The sequence below is a fragment of the Hydractinia symbiolongicarpus genome, chromosome 5, assembly GCF_029227915.1.
Source record: "Hydractinia symbiolongicarpus strain clone_291-10 chromosome 5, HSymV2.1, whole genome shotgun sequence".
NCBI classification, from domain to species: Eukaryota; Metazoa; Cnidaria; class Hydrozoa; order Anthoathecata; family Hydractiniidae; genus Hydractinia; species Hydractinia symbiolongicarpus.
The window spans coordinates 33772567-33796631 of record NC_079879.1 but is presented as its reverse complement, the minus strand read 5'-3'; the positions used below and the strand labels follow the sequence as shown (position 1 = coordinate 33796631).

General features: G+C 33.2%; 1 protein-coding gene across 2 annotated transcripts; it reads left to right on the top strand.

Moving 5' to 3' along the window:
- The first annotated feature begins 9775 nt into the window (after positions 1–9775).
- LOC130646194 (uracil-DNA glycosylase-like) lies at positions 9776–23108 on the top strand. Of its 2 annotated transcripts, XR_008982763.1 has the most exons (10): positions 9776–9982; positions 13109–13507; positions 13585–13636; positions 15941–16039; positions 16115–16157; positions 17268–17356; positions 17654–17718; positions 18359–18472; positions 20647–20825; positions 22780–22921. XR_008982763.1 is itself a non-coding variant. In XM_057452347.1 (9 exons), exons 2-9 carry the CDS (start codon positions 13139–13141, stop codon positions 22930–22932), a joined length of 984 nt encoding a protein of 327 aa, XP_057308330.1. In that variant the 5' UTR covers positions 9778–9982; positions 13109–13138; the 3' UTR covers positions 22933–23108. The 2 variants fall into 2 exon arrangements, 1 of the variants encoding a protein (XP_057308330.1); XM_057452347.1 differs by lacking the exon at positions 20647–20825 and having other exon boundaries at positions 9778–9982; positions 22780–23108.
- Positions 23109–24065: the final 957 nt, after the last annotated feature.

Here is a 24065-nt window from a genome sequence, read left to right as displayed (position 1 = left end):
AGTGGAAAACAAAGTTTCCAAAAGCTTAGGAATCTTATATAAAGCCAGTTTCGCTTTGAATAAGAACTGCTTAAGAAGCATATATTTTTCCTTTATACACTGCTATTTAAACTATGCAAACATTGCATGGGGTAGCACTAATATAACAAAATTAAAAAAACTGCACATTCAGCAAAAACATGCCAGTAGGATTATATTACGACAGAACAAATGTTCCCATTCTAGACCATTGCTAAAAGAACTGGGTATTCTTAACGTATGTCAGCTAAACATTTTTCATGTCCTTATTTTCATGTATAAGATTAAAAATTTAATAGCACCAAATATATTCATTACATTATTTAAGAAAGTTCAACATAAATATCCAACTAGATTTTCAGGTAATAATTTCCTTCGGCCAAAAATCATATCTAATGTAACAAAATTTTCAATATCAAACCGAGGCCCAAAACTCTGGAGCATGCTTCTAAACGATGAGATAAAAAGCATTCCATCTACAAAACAATTTAAAATTGCACTAAGAAATCAGCTGTTACGAAGTAATAACGAACAAGTCTTCTTCTGAAACAACACTACGTGTGATAATTAAACGCTTTCTTTTATTTAACATAACATTTAATATTTTATTAAGTTTTTAATTATCAATTTTTATTTGACGCTCTTTTTAATGACGGCTATGTAAGGTGTGAGATGATAAGACTGCATAGTCTTCTACTTACTCCTGCCATTTTATTCTACGTACGTGATACAGTTATGTATATATATATGTATATATATATATCCTAATGTAGAAATTTATGCCTGTACTTATGTGTATGTAGAACTTGTATCTGTAATTTTGAAATAGTTGTATGTAAATTTCTTTTGGCGAAAAAAAAAAAAAAAAAAAAAAAAAAAAAAAAAAAAAAATACACAGTTTGTGCTTGCTATCAACGACACAGTATCCATAAATTCGGCAGATTTTTTTAAAAAAATTATATTTGGCGCACTTTTTTACATGTGTTGTAAACGACTCAGCATCCATACATTTCTTAGATTGTTTTTCACTGATCATTCACTCGTTCGTTGTAATGTAATTAGTTTCTCCACTAAAAAACAAAACACAAAACAATAAAGTATTGAAGCAATTATCCGGAATTTGCAGACAATACATAGAGGTCTAATAGTACTCTAAAAGATGTGTTCACATATTTCTATTTGAGGAGTCTAAAGCAATAAAAAAGCAAGGACTTACATTTACATTGTATGGATCTTCGTTTAATATTATTCTTTTACCAAAAATACAATTTAGCAAAGCAAAAAAATGAATGCCAAGATTTAATCTAAATATAACGTAAATATTTCTTAATAACCCTAGAAGGACACTGGTCTCTGCTTCATGTACAATAAAAATATAAAGTAAAAGAACGTTTTAGTCCAAAGTAAAAGTCTGCATAACTTTTTAAACAGTTGTGTGAAAGTTTAACAAACATTTAAGAAATTTCCTCAAATAATTATTTTTAACGTTGCAAAAATAAGAAATATAAAAACATTTATATATATGCAAATAGTAATGAATGGAAACATTTAAAAAGTTTCCTCAAATAATTATTTTTTAATGCTGGAAATATATAAATAAAAAAACCCATCTATTCATGCATGCAGATAGTAATGAATGGAAACTCGTTGTTCTTAATTGAAAAAAAAATTTTATATAGAAAAATCCTAGTTGGTACACATTGCATTTTTGCTGTTTTTTAGGCTGAATCAAAAAGAAAAACATTTATGTGGAGTATTTGTTCCACTAGTGCTATTGGCTTTATACCATAGGTTATAACTGTGTGCCGTTTTCATGAATACAAATAGGTCCAGAATCAATTTTTAAAAGCCAATTGCTCTTTTCAAGTACAAGTTTCAGGAATTTCATAAAGTTTCTTCATTGACGGTATTTTTTGGGCTTGGTGACTTGTTGATTATATTTTCAGCCTGAACACATATGTATTGGTTTTGACGCACAATCAAACACTTGCAACACTGACACTGGTCCATTGTGGCCAAAAAGTAGCGATGTATGTCACTCACTAACTGCAATGCTTGTTGATTCTTTTTTCCTTATTGCTTTATAAAAATCCAAACAATGTTTTCAATTCTGTTGACATGGTCACAAAAAGACAAATAGAAATAACAGACTTCGTAGACTACACATTCATTGAGAAAATTGTATTACATCCAGAATATTAGAGAACTCCATTTCAATTAAATTTTAACAAAGTTTTGTGATATATAGTATGATTTTCATTAAGTATATGCGGGAATATTGGAATACCATGCTTGACTCTGTACAGTTAATCAGTTAAAGCTAAGATGTTAATGGATAACAATATAGAACCACTGAATTATGTTTCACATGAATTAAATTCCATGTGGACTATTTTTTTTTGTGGATGCCACATCGTCTGTAATTAGTTTGCAGATATTTTTTGAGCTGATTAATTAATGTGAATAACTGTTTTTTATAGACAGACTTAGTTCAAATCAAGTGGACTTAATTTGACAATTTTTTTAAACAACAATACCATGAATTTTACCCATGCTAAACATAATTCACGGAATACAAACACTGTGATCAGTAGGAAACGCATGTTTGGCCAATGTAGCTTTGATACACAAAGAAATATTGACATAAATTCTGTATTTTTTCTTAAAAAAAACAAAAAAATGTTCCCTGATTTTTAAAATGTATGTTGGGTTTATAGTTAACGGACTAGTTTTTATGTGTCTTGAGCCATCGTGACAACGTTTTGCAAAATAGAAAATGTTTGGTGGCTAATCCTGCTGGAAAAGGTTTTAATATGGTGTAGTTATTTCGTGCTTTTTTCACCGCTACTTGTGAGATTTTAAAATATATGTTCAGGTAGGGGGTACAGTACATCTGAATAAAGCACTCCGCCATGATGTGTGACGGTTTAAGTGATCCAACTGGCATTCAATGTCTTATAAATAACTCAATTTTATTTGAATCGCACTTGCAGAAAACTTCTTTCTATAACAACTCAACAGAGTTTTAGTATAACGTATATCTGCACTAATCACTAGATGAATGGCAGGGTTTAACTGCATTTAACGCTCAAACTGTCGTTTAACATAGATATTGAGGTCAACATACCCATACTCATCGAAAAGGATTGGAATGAGTACTATTACAGGGAGCTGTTACAATTCAGGCATGAGCCATCTAACGAAGTGGACGGAAATGCAATAGCAATAATAAGAACTGATTCTTTACAAAACGGACAAGAAAAATTGATTGACTGGTTTGCGAAGAAGATTGAGACTGTAAAAGCAGACATTTCCTGTAAAGTTTTAAAGTGTTTAAAATAGATATTTTAAAATTAAATGCTTATCTCTAATTTTTTGGATTGTACGCTAATTGAAGAGAAAAAAAGCCTATAGTTGCCATTTCGTGCAAAAAAATTTGTCCGCTCGAGTGTCCGTTAATTAAGTGTCCGCTAATTGAAGAGAATACTGTATACATTTATTTTCAGCAGCATTTTAAGCTCTACTCAATAAAGGCGACGGGGAAACACGGGGAAAATTTTTTTTTTGTGTATTCACTAAGTAGATTTTTCTGCGGGCCTTATCGACTAGTGTAGGTGCTTACACGATTTCAACTGAGTTAACTATTTTTATTCGCTAAACGACAAAATTACAAGACGAAATTTAAGCAACAAATTACACATGTAAGATGACATAAAATATAATAAGAAATAAACACTTACTAGATATATAGTGGCGTAAGCCAAGCCAACTACATGTGAGAGAAAACAACTAAAACAGATGCTGAGATACAGGACAACTCCTGTGATGTATGAAAGAAAAATTTCACTCAACAGCAAATTTAATACAAAAATGTATGTTCGACTCTGTCATTACATGTTGAAGACTGAATGCGCAGAAAAAAGATGTGCAAGATGTGCAGAAAATTTAACTAAAAATAGTACCAAAATTACAATTATTCTCTTTACATAATTAACACGGGACAATACATCACAACACAAAACTAACAAAATGCATCTTGTTCTCCACCGCAGAGCGAACTCTACAGCAGAGCACATACGCGACACCACAAGGACAATACAAATGACGTATCAAAATAAATGTCAATACGGCCGGAAATTCATGTAGGCTGTTGTTTTGTGAGCTACTTTACGTATCCGCACCCTAAGCAACGTTCATTTACACATATGCGCATTAGAAAAGATAGAATTATCACATTTATGTTATCTTAAAATAACTCGAGTTATCTTACAATCAAGACATTTATGTGAATATACACGCATTCCGAAATCACATTAATAGAGTTATCTTAAGATAGCACTTGTTATCTTAAAATAACTTTATTAATGTGACTTTTGAATGCCGTAGGGCTGAGCCGAAACCAAACCATCGCGCTATCGCAATTAAAAAAGTATTTTTAGAAAAAACAACTTTTCTTTTTTATTTCCAGATCTCCTTCCTGGTTATTTGTTGAAGTTGGATCTGTCAGGTTAACAATAACAAATTTTGAAGAGGTTTTTCTGTTTGTGTAAAATCTTTCTGACGCTATACGTTAATTATTTACTAAGGGTAATCAATTTCATTGTAGCGCGCTCTCAAAATGAGCCCTAAAAGAAAGCCAGCCCTTAGCAAAAAATGGCTATAAATATTTCATAAGTTATTAAATGTTTCAATCCAAATATTAAATTATTACGGTTCTTGACATTCCTTTACATTTCGGGGATCGTGTGCGCGGGGTTGATGATGGGCTATGTTACGGTAATCCCCTAAAAATAAGTTAATAAAAAGGGAGAAGAAAAACGCGAATGGTCTGAAAAAGATCCTGAATCTAAACATAGATCTTGATAAACGTAGGTCTCTTTTAATGTGTTTCTTTGTGAACTAAAAAATCTCACTATAGGAGTCTCAAAGGCTCTTTATAGGAGAACAGAGGTTTCTACTGTTACATGTATGTTAGCAATTTATTATGTATAAATATGCCTCAGGGTAAGATATCAAAGTTTCCAATAATCTGTTAGGTTTACTGAATTTTGTTTGATCTGACCTACATACTAACTATGAGTATAGCCTAACGCAACTATGACATCATAACCATTGAAACTTTAAATTGCTTCTAGTCAACATTAGAGTAAAAATAAATAATAAAAACATGTCTGTCATGTCACATCATACTTCATTTTAAGTGAAGAAAATAAAAAAAAAAGTTTGACCTTTGTTTCCCATTACCGCGAACGTTTGTCTGTTTTATAAAAATAATGTTTTGAGTAAAAAATTTTGGAATGAATTTCTCTACAAATTGTCATTTTGCTCGATATTCAGCAAATTATAAAGTGTAACCTTTCTGGAGTATGGCATTGAAAAATAGGTGCAACTTACACTCGTTTTTCCGTAGTATATTTCGTGCACATTAACCAATCACAGAAAAACTTAACCACATAAGAATATAAAAACCATTTCCGTTAAGGTGGATTTCCACTTAAAATCAAACAAATCGAAAAAAAACAATAAAAATACTGAAATTTGATTAAATATCTGCTAATTATTTTGTTTTTAAAATTTTTTTTTCTTGAAAGTTGACTGGCTTTAAACCTTTCTGCTTTCTTAGCATTGAAATAATCCACTCCGCCGCTATTCCTTTGCAGGCTTAATTTTGTTTTAAAAAGATTTAATCTTTGACGTCAGTTAACTAGAGAATTGATATTAAAACTGACTGAACTGACTTGAACAACGCTCAATCAATAGTCATGACTATGCCAAACCTACAATCTTGGGCGACGTTTTTGGTTATAAAATATGGTGTAGGTAGGACCAGCTCATACACGTTGTTAACATTTCTGAAAGTACTGAGAGAAAAAGATATTTTTATTTTCCCATTTTTTGCTAAAATTGACCCAGTCCCAAGTCATTTAACGTACAAAACGCCTCAGATTATTCTGGGGCCTGTTAACAATACAGTTGATAACTCCAGCATTCATTTTATCAAATCACTTTCTCGAGTCTCTTGAACTTTCGTTAATACTTCATGGAGAAAGACATAAACAGAAAAATAACTGATACAAATATAATCTGATTTCTAACATATATACATTGTGCTTTTAAACAATTTTGGCAGAGCTACATATCAGTCCAGAACCTTTAGGACTGTGAAATATTTCTGCCAAGTAATTGTAAAAAATGTTTAGTAAAATAAAAAAAATAATAAACCTTTGTAAATAAGCAAAATAGAAAGAAAATAAAACACTTCAACACTACAAAACAAAAGTAAGTTCAAATAAAAAAGATATCGTTCTAAATTTTAAACACTTTCTAGACAAAACAGTGATTTTATATATGTCCTTTTTGTTTTTCGACCAATAACAGCCTTGACAAATTGTGCACTTAATAAGGTTCAGCATAATTAACGCAATATATATCTACGATATCTCCAAAATTACATAAGATGTAAACTACATTTATTAAAACGCTTAAAAACGTATTTGTCCGAATCATGCTACTAGACACAAAAAGTTATTAAACAAAACAAAGAAGCACGACATTTTATAGTTTGTTACCACTTGCTATTTTAATATAACGCAGTAAAAAAAAGAGGTAATTCAGCACGTCTTTTATCTCATTTTCTTTTCCGCTTCCCTTCCACCCTCTCATTAGCGCTCAGGCTGTCAAATAGTATAACGCTTTCTAAACGAAGTATAATACAGCTAGTTATTTATATACTAGTTTATACTTCATGCATTTTTAGCACAAAGTGTAGATTATGAACGATTAGTTAGTGCAACACTCCAGTTCTATAAAACATCGCCTAAAAATTTTCTAAAGAGATTCTATTTCGTCGCAATTTTTTTTTATACGCCGGTTTTTACAACGGGAAATGTAATTGTTTTGTTATGAATTGGTGTATTGGTATTATTTTGTTTTAATCTGCAACATTTTTTAAAAAATTAGGGTGATAAGAATGCACGAAAAAAACTTCGATATTTCGACTTACAAGAACACCGTCAAGGAATATTAGAGCCAGTATTAAACACTGCAGGACCTCTGAAGCAAGTTATATATATCCTAACATGGGGAGCAATGATTAGTGCATATTATAGTATCAGGATACGAAATTGTAGGAATCCCGCAATCCCCCCTTGCCTCTGCATTCCACCACGCCACACGCATATCGATGTTAAAAATTCCCAATTAGAAATATTGTCGTCCCAAAGTTTACAAAATTAAAGATAATCTTTGAAGCTCAAAAATAAACAACTTAGCTTTGGTCTAATTTAGGTAACGCAGTAGTGTTCATCTTATTAGCGTATAGATATTTAAAAATATAAAAAATCAAACAAAAACAATAGGGATAATACTAATGATTTGTCAAACTACAGAGTACCACTGTTTATTCAACATGCTGTCGTCGAGTGTTTATTGTAGCCTCTTTGCAACGGTTGTTGGTTTTCGACTAGTGACTTACACGAAAGTCAAGCTAATGGCGGGGGAAAATGTATGATCACTGAGGACAAAAACAACAAACTTAAATCATCTTAAATATCACACTGGACATCCAAATACAAATGACAGAAAAGTCCCATATATAGCTTTATTACCCAGGTAAAGGGCGGCATGTCATTGGTTACAACTTACGTCATAGCGGGCAATAGCAACCGTGTTTAAAGTTTTAATAATCCATATAACAACGTATTACTATTATTGTATTACCGAATACTACAAGGTATTACAGTATATTACTGAATACTACAAGGTATTACAGTGTATTACCGAATACTACAAGGCATAACAGTATATTACTGAATACTACAAGGTATTACAGTGTACTACTGAATACTACAAAGTATTACAGTGTATTACCGAATACTACAAGGTATTACAGTATATTACTGAATACTACAAGGTATAACAGTGTATTACCGAATACTACAAGGCATTACAGTGTATTACTGAATACTACAAGGTAATACAGTGTATTACCGAATACTACAAGGCATTACAGTATATTACCGAATACTACAAAGTATTACAGTGTATTACCGAATACTACAAAGCATTACAGTATATTACTGAATACTACAAGGTATTACAGTGTATTACCGAATACTACAAGGCATTACAGTATATTACTGAATACTACAAGGTATTACAGTGTACTACTGAATACTAAAAGGTATTACAGTGTATTACCGAATACTACAAGGCATTACAGTATATTACTGAATACTACAAGGTATTACAGTGTACTACTGAATACTACAAAGTATTACAGTGTATTACCGAATACTACAAGGTATTACAGTGTATTACTGAATACTACAAAGTATTACAGTGTATTACCGAATACTACAAGGCATTACAGTATATTACTGAATACTACAAGGTATTACAGTGTACTACTGAATACTACAAAGTATTACAGTGTATTACCGAATACTACAAGGTATTACAGTGTATTACTGAATACTACAAAGTATTACAGTGTATTACCGAATACTACAAGGTATTACAGTATATTACTGAATACTACAAGGTATTACAGTGTATTACCAAATACTACAAGGCATTACAGTATATTACTGAATACTACAAGGTATTACAGTGTACTACTGAATACTACAAAGTATTACAGTATATTACCGAATACTACAAGGTATTACAGTGTACAACTGAATACTACAAAGTATTACAGTGTATTACCGAATACTACAAGGTATTACAGTGTATTACTGAATACTACAAGGTATTACAGTGTACAACTGAATACTACAAATATTACAGTGTATTACCGAATACTACAAGGTATTACAGTGTGTTACTGAATACTACAAAGTATTACAGTGTATTACCGAATACTACAAGGTATTACAGTATATTACTGAATACTACAAGGTATTACAGTATATTACTGAATACTACAAGGTATTACAGTGTATTACCGAATACTACAAGGCATTACAGTATATTACTGAATACTACAAGGTATTACAGTGTACTACTGAATACTACAAAGTATTACAGTGTATTACCGAATACTACAAGGTATTACAGTATATTACTGAATACTACAAGGTATTACAGTATATTACCGAATACTACAAGGTATTACAGTGTACAACTGAATACTACAAAGTATTACAGTGTATTACCGAATACTACAAGGTATTACAGTGTATTACTGAATACTACAAGGTATTACAGTGTACAACTGAATACTACAAATATTACAGTGTATTACCGAATACTACAAGGTATTACAGTGTATTACCGAATACTACAAGGTATTACAGTGTATTACTGAATACTACAAGGTATTACAGTGTACAACTGAATACTACAAATATTACAGTGTATTACCGAATACTACAAGGTATTACAGTGTATTACTGAATACTACAAAGTATTACAGTGTATTACCGAATACTACAAGGTATTACAGTGTACAACTGAATACTACAAAGTATTACAGTGTATTACCGAATACTACAGTATACAATACGGCATATTACTAAGTGCTACAGTGTATTACTGTATATTACAAAGATATTACATTAGGCAGTAGTATGTATTAACAACATCACGACGTTGATAAATTGTTTAACGTCGCGTGTCGGATGCAGTTGAGCTGTCGTGAGGAAAGGAATACGACAATGTCGGGTAAAGGTGAGGTTGTGTTAGAGGTTCAGACATATTCACAGACTATATGGATCCTTCCATGAAGTGCTTCCCTAAAGATCCTGTAGCAGTTTTTTACAATGCGTGTATCAAGAAAGAAATGGAGAGAGAGAGGGTTAGCAGGAAAAAAAAGATCCCTAGCTAGCTAGCTACATCTCCACAAGGTCGACTCTAACAAATATAGCCAACTAAAGTTTATCCAGACGACAATATTGTTTACTGTTACTACTGCACCTTGAGTTTGTACACTGAACAGTTGCTGTTGTTCTCAATAAGAAACGTAGGTTCAGATGGTGTTTTTAGCTTCGCAATTTTATTTAGGAAAATTCTAGCTGGCTAGCGTAAACTTTGAAACTTTAAAACAAAATTTGTGTGATAAGTTTCAATACAATTGAATCCCTCCAGGTTCAGGCCACAAAACATAAAGTTCAAGTTTCCTTTTTTGCTACACAACAACCCTTAAGGTCTGACCATTCAGCATTGAGCTCTCTGCAAAAGAAAACAGCACCTTGGGCAGGAAAAAGATTTCTTGTTAGGTCAAAAATAATGAAAGAAATAACAAATTTTTATGCCAAAAAAACATAAATGGAGACAAGAAACAACTGATGTGTAATTCAGTCAGGAAAAAATGCTATAAACCTTTATGGAGATAATAATGACCCCACTCAGTTATGTAAGTGGTAAAGTGTAACACTTATCATCTAGGGGAAATAGCATGTACGCATTTAGATTTTATAGATTAACTGTCCAGCAAATTTTACAATAGTTTTGCATTTTCAGCAATGTGAATGTGGGCTGGCTTTGTGTCCCTTTTTTTAATAAAGGTTATATCGAAAAATTTCTTGAAGAGGTATTGTTTGAGTGTTGTAACATTTTCTTTTGTCACCTCATTTCAAAGTTGAGTTGGTCTGTTCGGTATATTTTATGGACAGTCAGGATGGGATGGATGTTGGCCAATACATTGAAAATGGAAATATACTAAGCAGGATGTTAAGTTACATGCAACCATGCGATTAACTTTTTCGCAGAGTGGTTGAATGGTAGAAAGTTTGTTAATTGAAAAGTATTAGTGAATAGCCTGAATAGATGAGTGTTGATCCCCAACAGCACACACTTATTTGTGGTAGAGGGGGTTTTCCTTGATGTTTATTAAGGTAGAAGGATTTAAATTCTGTGAAGCAAATGCCATTTTCTCTGTCATGAAATATTCATTCATGATAGTTGGTTCGCACTGTTTGTTGAAAGTTCGGCATCAATTTTGATTTTTTCTGACGTGTGTGTATAAAGTCCCTTTTCTTTCTCTTACGAAAGATGAGCGATTGGTGCTTCTATTGAGTCTTAGGTTTTTTTGCGGGTACATTTTTGCCAAACGGTTTATGGTGTTGCAATGTTGGATTTTTTGCCTCATGCAGGACAATTGGTAGCGTAGATAGATAGATGTGCATATTTTACATGGCTAGCCTCACAAATATCAAGCGATATACCCTGTCTATTATTTCCAGGAGTGGCCATGGTCCTAGAGTATTTAATGCTCATTATGAGCTACACAGACCCAATTAGGACCCACACTCTACTAGACAACTCCTGGCAACATCCAACGGCCTACACAGTTTGCCATCTTCCCAATTTCCCTCACATGGCTTGGATTAACTTGGGCTATGGTAATATTCACTCGCCCATGTTGAATCGCCATCAAGATAAATCGAACCCCAGTCTCCCGCACAGAGTACGAGAACTATAACCACTAATCTATGGCGCCATCTTTTACCGAGCTTTTGAAACACAGCCCAGAATAAACTCACTTGGTCATGACATAATAATATCTATACAGTCCATTTTGTGAGAGGCGTGCACGCCTCCACACACGGGCAAATTTTGTCCAAATTTTGTTTTCTTTATGTCTGCGAATAGCTTTCTAAAATTATAGAAATTACGACAAAAGCTAAATATGAAGTCAGAAGATGATTTAAGAAGGCTTTAAAACCCTTATCGTTAACTTAAAATTTTTTCAGTGTACGTAGAAAACTGCATAGTTAAAATGCATTAAAAAACAAAATAATGAATTATTACAGATCGTCTTTAACAACGATGTATGGAAGATTCTTTCTTATGTTTTTATAATTTGATTATCCATTTTCATCTCCCAATCATAGTGTGCATAATAAAATGAGTGGCAGTAATGGGGAGGACAAAGTTTCATGTGCCTTATTAATTGTATTTTTTCACATTTTTTGTGGCCACCTGTTGTATGAAAGTAATGAATATAAAAAAGAAAAGAAAAATATCATTCAAACTAAATTGTTACATTTTTTACTGTTTTTTAACAGCACTAGCCGTTAACCCGTGGAACAATCCACGGGTTCCACCGTCCTTTTTATACCGCATTGCGTGCGTCTCGCTACTTGCGCAGCTAAGCTACCACTTTGCGTGACAGACAGACAGACGTATATTTTAATATAGATTTATCACTTAAGTCCTGGGCACTAACTTGTGAGATACATGTCAATAACACCTGAAAATGATACCTGCCATACTGCTCTATTACGAGAAGCAAATCATTTCAATATGCCCAATGTGATTGCAAAGATATAAATAGATTAGAATAACATTCAACGCAGAAGAAAAATTGATCTCCAGAATTGTGTTTTAGAGAGAGTAAGGTCTTGTGTTCTTTTAAAAAACTTTAAATTTGTGTTATTTGCGTAATTTGTGAAAGGAAGCTGTCAAATATTTATATGTTTTGTTCAGTAGCCTTTTTTGATTTTATAATTCAAGCTTTTATATATATTATATAATCGTCTTTCGAAGAAATAAAGTTTAAAAACAATAAGTAAAAAAATAAAAAAGTCTTTGATAGTAAGGGAATATGATTGTAGTGAGGAATTTCATGATCCATCCTTAGCATTGAAATATTAAATTTTGTTATTAGCCACGCTTCAACTTTCCGTAATTTAATTTATTTTAAATATTGTTTGTTCCACAAGTAGGCTGTAAACTTTGTTAGAAATTGCTCTTCGCATGTTCCCCATGTCAAAACCAAGCTCCTGGGCAGTGTAAGGGATAAAGGAATTTTGGTCTTACTTTTGCTTCTTGAAAATTTAAATTTTATCATCACATGCCTACCTAAAACCTTACAAAATGGCATGTCTATATTATTCAATGACAATACCTGAACAGATAAGTGGTAATATTTTTTAAGGGCTTCCCAGGTCTATCTTCTTGCAGCGCCATGTTAAAATAGGAAGTATTTAAATCCAATTTATCCAATGCATATATTAGGTAAATTATATTTAGAGCTACAATAACAAAATTATCAAATATAAAGTTAATTTCAACAGTTTCGCCTAAGCTGTGCACATATATAGTTTTGAAATCTTTTGAATCTTACTTCACTTACTTTAAACAGATTTTATATTTGTGCAACAAAGAACTGCTGATGCTTACAATTCTATTGAAATCAAGGAGTTCATATCGATACAAAGTAACACAAATTGTAAACAAGTTCATGATGCCTCCTAAATCTAAAAAACAAGATAACAAACAAAAGAACATTGCATCGTTTTTTACAAAACCTGGAAAACGAAGTAGTGATAATAAAAATAACGATGACACCCCATCCTCTAAAAAGACAAAAACAAACCTGGATACTTCTCCACCACTTTCACCGGATCAAAGGAAAAGAATAGAAGAAAACAAGAAAGAAGCTTTAAAAAAACTGGAACATAATGCACAACAGGGAATCGACATGGGACATTCATGGAAAGTAGCCTTACAATCTGAATTTACAAAGCCATACTTTCAGAAGGTAAGTGATTATAATTACTGGAACAGCATTACAAAATGAAATAAGGAAAAATTATAAAATTTTTTTATTTTACTTAGCTTCAAGATTTTTTAATTGCAGAAAGAAAAAGAGCTACTATATATCCCCCTGGTAAGGACTATATTTATATATATAATATACTTTTGAATTTTAATGTTCTATCAGATTACAAACATTGTCATCGTTTTATCATAAGACTAAATTATAAAATTTTGATCAAAGAAAAAAATAATTATTAAAAGTTTTAAATATGTTGTAAATTTATGGTAAAAAGCTTTTGCATTCTTGCTCAATTAACTACCATCTGAAATAACCTTAGAAAAATAAATACCCTCCTAAAAATATAAACTTTAACTGTTTTCTTAATTCTTATCCAGCTTTGAGGCATCGGATTTGAATTCCTGACAAGAACTAAAGGAAAGATTTAATTCAACAGTACACCTTATGCATTATTTATCAGATTTAAAAAATTTTAGTTATCCCTTAAATTTATAGTTTAAATTACCTTAAGTGGATAAATTTTGGTGAGGATTAAATTTGGCAAATTTAGTGAATTTCGGCGAAATTCGCCAAGTTAAATACCCGCCGAAATTTTGATAACTGAATATTTGCCAAAATTTGATAACTGAATATTCGCCAAATTAAATACTTGCCAAATTTAACATAATTTACTGTTTGCCAAATGAAATCCCCGCTAAAATTTATCCACTTAAGGTAATAAGAAAAAAATAGTTGGCATAAGTATAAATATATATGTATATTTAAAAAGCTCAATTTCTGATAGGCATGGTTAAGGCTACCGTATTTTCCGGTGTATAACCCGCGGGTTATAAGTTTATTTTTACGAGCTTCACCTTTGGTGCGGGTTATATTGTGGTGCGGGTTATGTGATAAGTTTTAAATTTTCTGTCATTTATTGCAAAATTTAAAGTTTATACCGTATTTTCCGCTATATAACCCGCACATTGTATAACCCGCAGCTCAGCTTTTTTAGGGAGTTATAAACTAGATGCTATCAGATAGCCCGCACCTTCGTATAACCTGCATAAAATTTCAATCAATGTGTTTTACTAACCCGCACCTTTGCATAACCCGCATCATGTTAAGAAAAAAATTCAGCATATTTTTACTTACGTAATTATTTTATAAACATGTTCGTGTGTTCTGTTTTTTCATGCTGGAGACAAGTTGGGGGACATTTAAACTCGTGAACCCCAACCACGAGAACCGAGTGTCTGAACTAGCGAATCTCTTAGTCTTAACTTCGTTGTCTCCGATTGCCGAAATAATAATGAATTAAAATTAATTTGACAAGTCGATCTTCTGCTAATGCCGACAGTACTAAATCAGACAATGCTGTTTTCTTTTTATTTGTAGACATTAGTTTCAGCCATTAATAACTTTTGCTTCCTGCAATTAAACAAACAAACAAATAAAAAACCATTCTATCAAGTTATAAGCATAAACTAAAATCTCTGTTTTTTATGTATTTTTAAGTTTTTTTGGCATAAAAATAAACAACATAATAATTATTACGGATTGTCTGTAACAGCAATGTACGGAACATTCTTTTCTAATGTTTATAGAATTCTGTTATCTATTTATATCTCAGCAATCACAGTGTGCATAATAAAATAAATGGCGGCAATGAGGAGGAGATAGTTGCGTGTGTCTTATTAATTGTATTTTATATTTTTGATTTTCAGGTAGCGAAGATAAGAAAAGAAAATTATTATCTGTACTTTAATTTTATCATTTTTCAAATTTTTTAACAGGAATTAATAATTAAGTCCTGGGCACTAGGTTGTGAAATACGTGTCAATTAAACATCGCTGTTGCAGACAATCCGTGATAATTATATGCCAAAAAAACTTAAATATACATAAAAAATAGAGATTTTACTTTAGGTTTATAACCTAATAGAATGGTTTTTATTTGTTTGTTTGTTTAATCGCAGGAAGCAAGAGTTATTATTGGCTAAAACTAATGTCTACAAATAAAAAGAAAACAGCATTGTCTGATTTAGTACTGTCGGCATTAGCAGAAAATCGACTTGTCAAATTAATTTTAATTCATTATTTCGGCAATCGGAGACAAGGAAGTTAAGACTAAAAGATTCGCTACTTGTCTCCAGCATGAAAAAACAGAACACATGCACATGTTTATAAAATGATTAGGATAAGTAAAAATACGCTGAATTTTTTTCTTAACATGATGCAGGTTATGCAAAGGTACGGGTTAGAAAAACACATTGATTGAAATTTTATGCGGGTTATACGAAGGTGCGGGCTATCTGATAGCATCTAGTTTATAACTCCCTAAAAAAGCTGAGCTGCGGGTTATACGATGTGTGGGTTATATACTGGAAAACACGGTAAATCTATTTTACCTGAGGCTTAAGTGTATTTCTTTCAGAAAAACATGTGTATAGTTGGACAAGATTTTGTGACATACAAGACCTTAAAGTTGTTATTCTTGGACAAGATCCGTATCATGGACCAAATCAAGCACATGGTAAGTACAGTTAAGTAAATTGTTTTTTTTTATAATATCAGTAAGATGTTTTTAATTATATAATAATGAATTCAGGTTTGTGCTTCAGTGTACAAATTGGAGTACCTGCACCACCAAGGTTGGTTTATTTATGTTTTCTTTGTATTCAAGATTCAAATTTATGAAACATGAAAACGAAAAGTAGTTGGTGATTAAGCCAAGGAAAGTTATTAAATTATCTATTTTGTATGGTAGCCTTGGAAACATGTTCAGTGTGTTTTCTGCTCAAAAATGCAAATGTGCCTACATTTTATAAACTTTAAAAACGAAAAGCCACAGTTTTAAATTATTTTTATGGGAGTAGCAACCGCCCTTAGAACAAACAATAGACTGATTTCTGTATCGATTTATCATTCTGCGAAATATACACACCAAAATACAGAAAAACATAAAGAGAGATTAGTTATGGGTATGCACCGCACTAATGCAGATATGGTTTGTTTACTTGCATCATGTACAAAATTTTTAACGTTTGGCAATAATATGGAGTAATAGTATGTATCTGACAGATATATTTTTTTATAGTTTGCTTATTATTCTTGGTGTTAAATGAGCTAGGTATACTATAGCTATAGCTGTGAATTATGATGATATGAATAGTTGTCTTCTTCCAAACAAATGTGGAATTTCAAGGTTATCAGAATTGGTGATGTTATTGGCATATATATAATTTTGTCCAAAAATGCTTGTCCCAAACTAAAGAAGACAACGTGAATTTTTCTTAGGTCAAAAACGAAATTTGTATCAATAGCGGAACAACAACGGATATGAAAATGGGTCTATTCAAATAAAAAATATTGACAAATTTATGGTTTATGGTCGAATTGACAAACAATGAACTATTTTTTAATAGTGAAATGAAAAATAATGAAAATTAGCGAAATTGCATTGTTTTCTGTGTAAAATTAACAAACAAGATAAAAAAAAAACTTGTGCATGCAGTCATGCAACACAGAAAATGATCTTTCCTTGGCCTGAAGTCTTGGTCTTTTATACAAATCTTTCTTTCAAATTGTCTTTGATAAATTTTCTGCAGGATTTATTCCTTTTTCACAGTTATACTACATTTCAGGATTTGAAAAAATCATTTGTGAAGGTTTCTTTTTTTCTTCTATTTTTACATTGCATTGTATCTTTCTGGAATCTTTGTTTATAAAAATTTGCATGCCTAACTTCTCCTGTTCTTTAGTCTTGTCAACATGTATAAAGAATTAGCAAGCGACATTTCAGGATTTAAAAAGCCAGATCATGGACATCTAGTTGGTTGGGCAAAACAAGGTACAACTTTTTGATTCACTTTTTTATAATGTTAAACAACAATTAATTCTCCAGTCAGTATATATAAAAGAGCACTTTATTTCATGTACTTCGCACAAATTTGAAAAATTATTGGGTGCTACATAACTAATTTAACACTTTTAATCTTCTGTGATGCAATGAAAAATCATGTAATTGTCAACTCATAAGAAAATACGTACGGAATACATGTACTGATATAACCCTCTTTAGTTAAATCAGTTGTAAATCACGTGTTTTCTCTTCTGCAATTTATTACATTGACACCATTTTATTTAGGTGTGTTGCTACTGAATGCATGTTTAACCGTTGAAGCAAGTAAGCCGAATTCTCACAAAGATAAGGTTGGTTGATAGAAAAATATTTCAAAACTATTATGCGTTTTTTATTTATAAGAATATATTTTTAAGGAATTTTAATTTAAACGAATATTAGCCTGCATTATGATGGTTTTTTAACCCTTAAAGGCCGAGACCTGCAGATATCCGAAAATTGTGCAAAAACCTTACAGTTGGACCCCCATAACTCCTGAGTTCTAGGTTGTCGTGAAGAATGTTATTTTAAAAAACGAGGCGCCCCTTAAGGGTTAAGTTTGCTACATGAACGGGATCATAGCACTTCATCGTAGTTTAGGGAAATAATTAATTTTCATGTTATTTGGGAAGCACTGTATTGTCGAAAATTTTGAAGTTAAGCAATCTCTCGATTGTAACCTTAACTGAGTTATTATGAATAAAAATAAAAACAAGTAGATTTGCACACGAATACCTCTTTTCAGTTTTAATTCTTTGCAATGATGATTATCACGATGGAAGTAGTACCACAAATTTTTATGTCAATGTTATAAGATTTTGAGCATTGTCAGCATAAAATTGTTGATAGTAAAAAAAACTAAAAATTCAAAATATTCCAATGTAATGCTATTATTTGAAGAAATTTAACAAGGAATTTTTAAATGTGTTTGGATCAACTATGTAATTTTAGGGTTGGGAGAAATTTACCGATGCCACAGTAAAGTACATCAACGATAATTTAAATAATGTTGTGTTCATCTTATGGGGAGGATATGCTCAAAAGAAAGGAAAATTCTTGAACAAAGTATGTTCCGTTATTTATGTAACTTATTTATCTTAAACAAGTTATCATTACCTTGTGCTTCTGTTTTGCTTTTATTTGGCTAACTTAACATATTTTAACCCATTTTTTCATGCTAAAACCAATGAAGTGCAGAGAGAGAGAGAGAAGTAGGTTACATCTGCTGCAGTGACGTGCACATTTGTGAACATCGTTAAATACCCGCCATAAAAACCTCAGTCCAGAGAAGAGGTTATCTTTACTTTGTACTTTTAGGTTCCAACTAGGATAGAAGAATTTATACAAGGATTTTCACTCTAAAATTGTATAACTTTTAGGAGTTTAAGTCTCACATAGAGACGGGTATGCTTGATTTTTTGAGTTGTGTCTTGTTCTTCCATTCGTTTCCTCGTTGATCAACTTCATATTCTGCTTCGTGGGGATACTATAGGAAAAGTTGCTTGTTTTGTCTTCGTAGGTACTTTGAGACAGCAGTGTACGACTATTTTCTGTGCCTTTCGGAGATGGCTAGCTCCAGCAGGGATTTTTCCGCGTTCTTGGGTTCTAGTCCGCGATTATGTTGTCAACTATAAGGATCATCTCTTCACTAGCTATACTTGACGATAATTTTTCAATCCATTCAAAACGCTGATCTTGTAAGTTTTTTTAGGTAGATATATTCAGCGAGGCTCGCTCAAGGGACGTAAAGTTTCATCTCAGGTTAGGACAGAGGATGATCATGTTATTGAAGTGTCGCTTGTATTCGCCATCGATGAGGTTTTTCTCGCTCCAGTCGGTCCGGTAAAAATAGCCGTGTGTGGTTGTCTCGCTATGTCTAATATTTATCATTATCAGTATTCTGGACTGTGGAACCTACCATTTAAAATGTTAAGCTAAACATCGCTCCGAAGATAAACATAACATCGGATATTTCCATCTGCTTTTTTGGTGATGTGCAAAGTTATCCTATCGCTAAGGCGTTGTAAAGCCTGCCACTACCATGAAGTCCTGGTTCATGAAATTCTTGATTGTAACTTTCCTATTGTGATTTCCGAAAAGATTGATGATCTGCTGCTGCATGGCGTATAAGTATAATTCGAACGTCAATATAAAACACCACGTTTACCCCTGCATTGGCCTTGTGTTTTGCGGGATCTGCAAAGAGGAGAAGGACCCCCTTAAGAGACTCAGCTAGGGTATCAATCTATTGCCTTTTTCTAATCAGTACCAGTATAACCGCTCGCCATAACCTGCAACGGTCATATTGTATCGTCATTAGAATTAATATTGTCATTAAAATTATTTCCCTGTGGAATAAAGTCAGAAAAGGTTAAGTATTACGCATACTCTTTTAGCCAAATATTCCCGAGGATAAGTTCTACCCATGTTGTGGAAAACATGGTTTTCTTATCGTCGTGCTTTCCTGCTTTCTGCTTGCGCTCTCCTACTTGGGAGTAGTCGAAGATGACCCATTTGCGGCGGATTGTGCTTCCTGCTATCGGTAGCACAAGCGGTAACATTAGGACTGATCTTTGGATAGAAACCGAAGGAGAAACTCCATGAGTCCTCATTGAGGTAAGTCCTGAACCAAGATAATCCTTGCGTTGACTCTGCCAGCTGCTGAAGGTGCTTGTGCTGCGCCATCATTGCTCAGCGCCAGGCACTTCAAACTCACGGCCTAGCTGCTGGTATTTTTATTGGTTAAAAGGGTTTTAGACATCAAAATCGTTCCGTCCTAGGTAGTACCGTGCCAAACTGTGATGAATTTTGCACACTTGAAAGTATGTATGAAAGCGATAGACATTAAGAGCCATAGGCAACGCAGTTCAGGTCCATTGAGATTTCACAGGCGAAATCCTTCATTGCCACCAAGTGCGCCAGAGAATACAGGGGCGAAAGCCAAACCTTTAGATTGCGAAAAATAGATTGAACAATATTTTGAAGGAAGATTGAAGAGCGTGATAGTGCATTAAAAAAATTTTAAGATGCATCGTACCTTAATTAAATAAAGTGATCACGCCTTACTAGAAGTTAACATCATCTCTACCGGATGCAGACTTTGTGCATTATCAACAGGTCTTCTTTGCTATATGTGGTTATTACACTAGCCATGAGTGTGGGCCAAGCTGATCTAAAAACAGTTCTAAAAGGCTAGGGGTAAAGACTACTCGCTGAATTGAAATTAAACTCTATTGTAGAATTTATGTCTGAGGCTATCGAAATTAGAGTCAAAGCTCACGACGAATTAAGCGTGATTGTACAGGAGAAATGGCGTTATATGATGTTAAAGTAACAGATGCGACAGCGTGCACAACAAATTGTGACGATACCAACGAAAAGAAATATGCAGAGCTTGTGGTAAAAGGTCGACAGGAGGGTAAGGACGCAGTTTTTTTTAAAAAAATTCAGCTGGTGTCCGCATGTAGGTACTACTTAGAGAATCCTCCGCAATACGAGCCTAGGTTTTGTGGGTGCGGTAGTTATCGCGACCTACAAACATCCCCCGTCATGACACCTCCCCCGTATCTCGTCGATTAGCATGCCATCATCGTGAATTATGTCTTGCGCGTTCTTTTTTAGCAAGTTGATTCGTGTACACCCTAAATTTCTACGCAGGATGTGCAGTATGGACCATCCGTTAGCGTGTAAGTGTTCTTAAACATGACTTTCCGAACTCCCTTTTATGCCTAAACTTTCTGATTCTTTCGTCAAGTTGCTCATGTTTGTTTCTCGAAATCGTCTTCGAACTGCCGCTTGATTCACTAAGATAGCTAGCTCCATACATTAGGATCTCCTTGCACTTACACTCTTCGAGGCAGATTTATGTGTGCTAATTTTGTCCTTGCACATACAGGCCTGCAGTTTTTAGGACCGCGCTGTGGTACCTCTTTTTTGTAAAAATCGGTACGTATGTTGTCTTCCCATTGCTTTAGCTTCTCAGATATGACTTCCCTTTTTGACAAATTCAGAATCGAACTTGTCAACGTTCGCTCCTCAACCTTTCTCCATACCTCCACCTCCATATACTTTATCAATCACTCTCGGAGCATATGTTTTGTGGGTCTTTATCAATAGCGGGGATAGCTTGCCTCTAGTGTCTTTGCCATTATTTGTCATATAGGTGCTTAGTACTAGGTTTTCGTCATTCACGTCCTCAATCTTGCAGACGAAAACAACACTGTAAAAGTCTTTACTTGACAGTTTAATTTCTAAATTGTAACAGAGGCATCCTCTTTTATTTAGTACTTATTCTGGATCCAATTAACTCAACTGACGGAACTTTTTTTATTTCTTACATGTGCAATTTTCCCCAATATAGGTGATCTATTTCATATGGTAGGGTCAGCAAAATACTTGGCCTCTGTTACAAGCCCACACCCGCGCTTGCATCTGTTGTACACATCAAGTACCTTTCACAATTATCACATTCTTGTTTTATCGCTTCAAGGGATGCCTAACCGCGAAGCTCCATAATTCATTCATTCTCATTTTCTAAATAACACGGGCAATAGGCAGCGATTTGTTTCTACTTTTTGTTCTTTCTGATGGAGTTACTCATATTTCTGTGCTTCCCGTTGTGGGGCTCGTGTGTCGTCAACACACTCAAACATTTGATTTGTGACGAAGCAATCTGGAACGTACCAGTGGGTCTCAGAATCTTCCTCAACAGTTTTATCGCACGTATATCTTGAGTCTTTAGCTTATTAATAACACATTCGAGGTTGTATTTATCCATGTTCACAAATGTGCACGTCATTGCGCCAGACGTAGAGCCTTTGCTTCCAGTGCGGCTTGTCTTTAAACCTCGTCTAAGTCATGCCAGAGACTATAACAGTGTAAATCTATCCTTTCTACTAAACGTTCAGCACAAGAATAAGATTGAGATGTTAGGTTTGCACGACTTTTGTAGTTCAAATAGGAACAAATGCTTCCATTTGAAATACAAGTGCAGTTTAAATGCATTGGCGCTCCTTCGTAGGACCCTCGTTTATAGCAGTAACAATAGGAACTGACTATCCTATCCTAGGTAAGTAATATAGTAATATCTCACAGAAGCAACTCATTTAAAAATTTAAAATGTACTTCTAAATAATAAATATGCAGGGTGTTAGCTAGCCTTTTTTTTCGTCCGTTAGATGACAATTTCTAATTAAAAATACTAGTAGCTAGTAATACTACTAAAAATAATGAATTAAGTCATCTTTTTTTGTATTGACTTTTATTCCCTGTTACTTTATAATTCTTACAAGTCACAGAGGTGTAAATATTTACTTTAGGCAGTCATAGTTTCTTATGAAATAATACTTTAACTTCTTTTATGCTATATTTAGAGCCGCCACCTTGTTTTAACTGGCGTACATCCTTCTCCATTGTCTGCTCATCGTGGTTTTTTCGGTTGCAAGCACTTCTCGAAGGCGAATGAATATTTGAAGAAAAACAGAAACAAAGAAATAGATTGGTCGTATTTGCCAGCCAGTTTGTGACACTAACATTGCTGCAGCATAGTTTGTATGTGCGACCACACTAGACGCTTCACAAGAAATTTTTTAGAAAAATTACTTGACGTTACTTGTAAATCAACGTTTTATATTTTGTTCATAGTTTTGTTAATACTACAAATAGAGTGGATGTGTAAAAAATAGAAGTGGAGAAATTGTAATCTCTATATATACTTTTGTTGTTCGAGAGATAGTTTTGGAAGTAGGTAACGAGGGCATGGTGCGTAGAATTAATATAGTGTATATCTGACCCTATTAAACATATCCATCTATATTTATCGAATGTTTACTAAAACTGTTTGTTGGCAGTACATTTTAATGAAGCGTGATCTCACACCAAAACAACAAGCCTAAGGACTTTAACAATCTTCGCAAGGACGGCAATATAACATAACAAGTGAGGACACTTTGGACTAAATGACTCAACATGAGGTCTAAGATATTTAGCTTGAAGCAGATTCCGCCCTCCACCCCATTAACTTTTGATAGGCTTGACCAAATAATTTTTTTTGTCTTTAGTTCTGGAACAAATTTTAACATTCTGTTTGAAGTGTAACATATTTTCCATTTTTTAAATATTTTACATAAAAAACTCCCGAAAATTGCCCGAAATTTTTTCCCGATTTTAAGTTCAAATCGGAAAATGGGATTATTCACGTGTGCACAATTTATGAAATGACAACTCCAATTGTGAACTTGACAATTTCTGTACTAAAGTAGGGCCAACCTTGGCATCAAAAATAGGCCACAGTGCAAAATCCTTCAAATCGTATTTGTCATATGATATGAAATGGAGAAAAAAAGCTAAGTGAGGAGGAACTAGAGGCAGCATTTTATTCTTTGCAAATCAACCAAAGTCCTGTTTTGATCAAATCAGCAGTAATGTCTTAAAGAACTGTTTCAATGAACTATAATCTCCACTACTGCATATATTTAATTCAGTTCTAATTACAGGCATTGTTCCTAAAAAGTTAAAAATAGCTAGAGTTGTTCCAGATGTTTATAAAGTATCTAATTACAGATGAATTTCAATACTTCCCTGCTTCTCTAGGATTTTGGAGAGAATCGTGTACAACAGAGTTTATGCTTTCAACAATATTTTGTATAATAAGCAATTT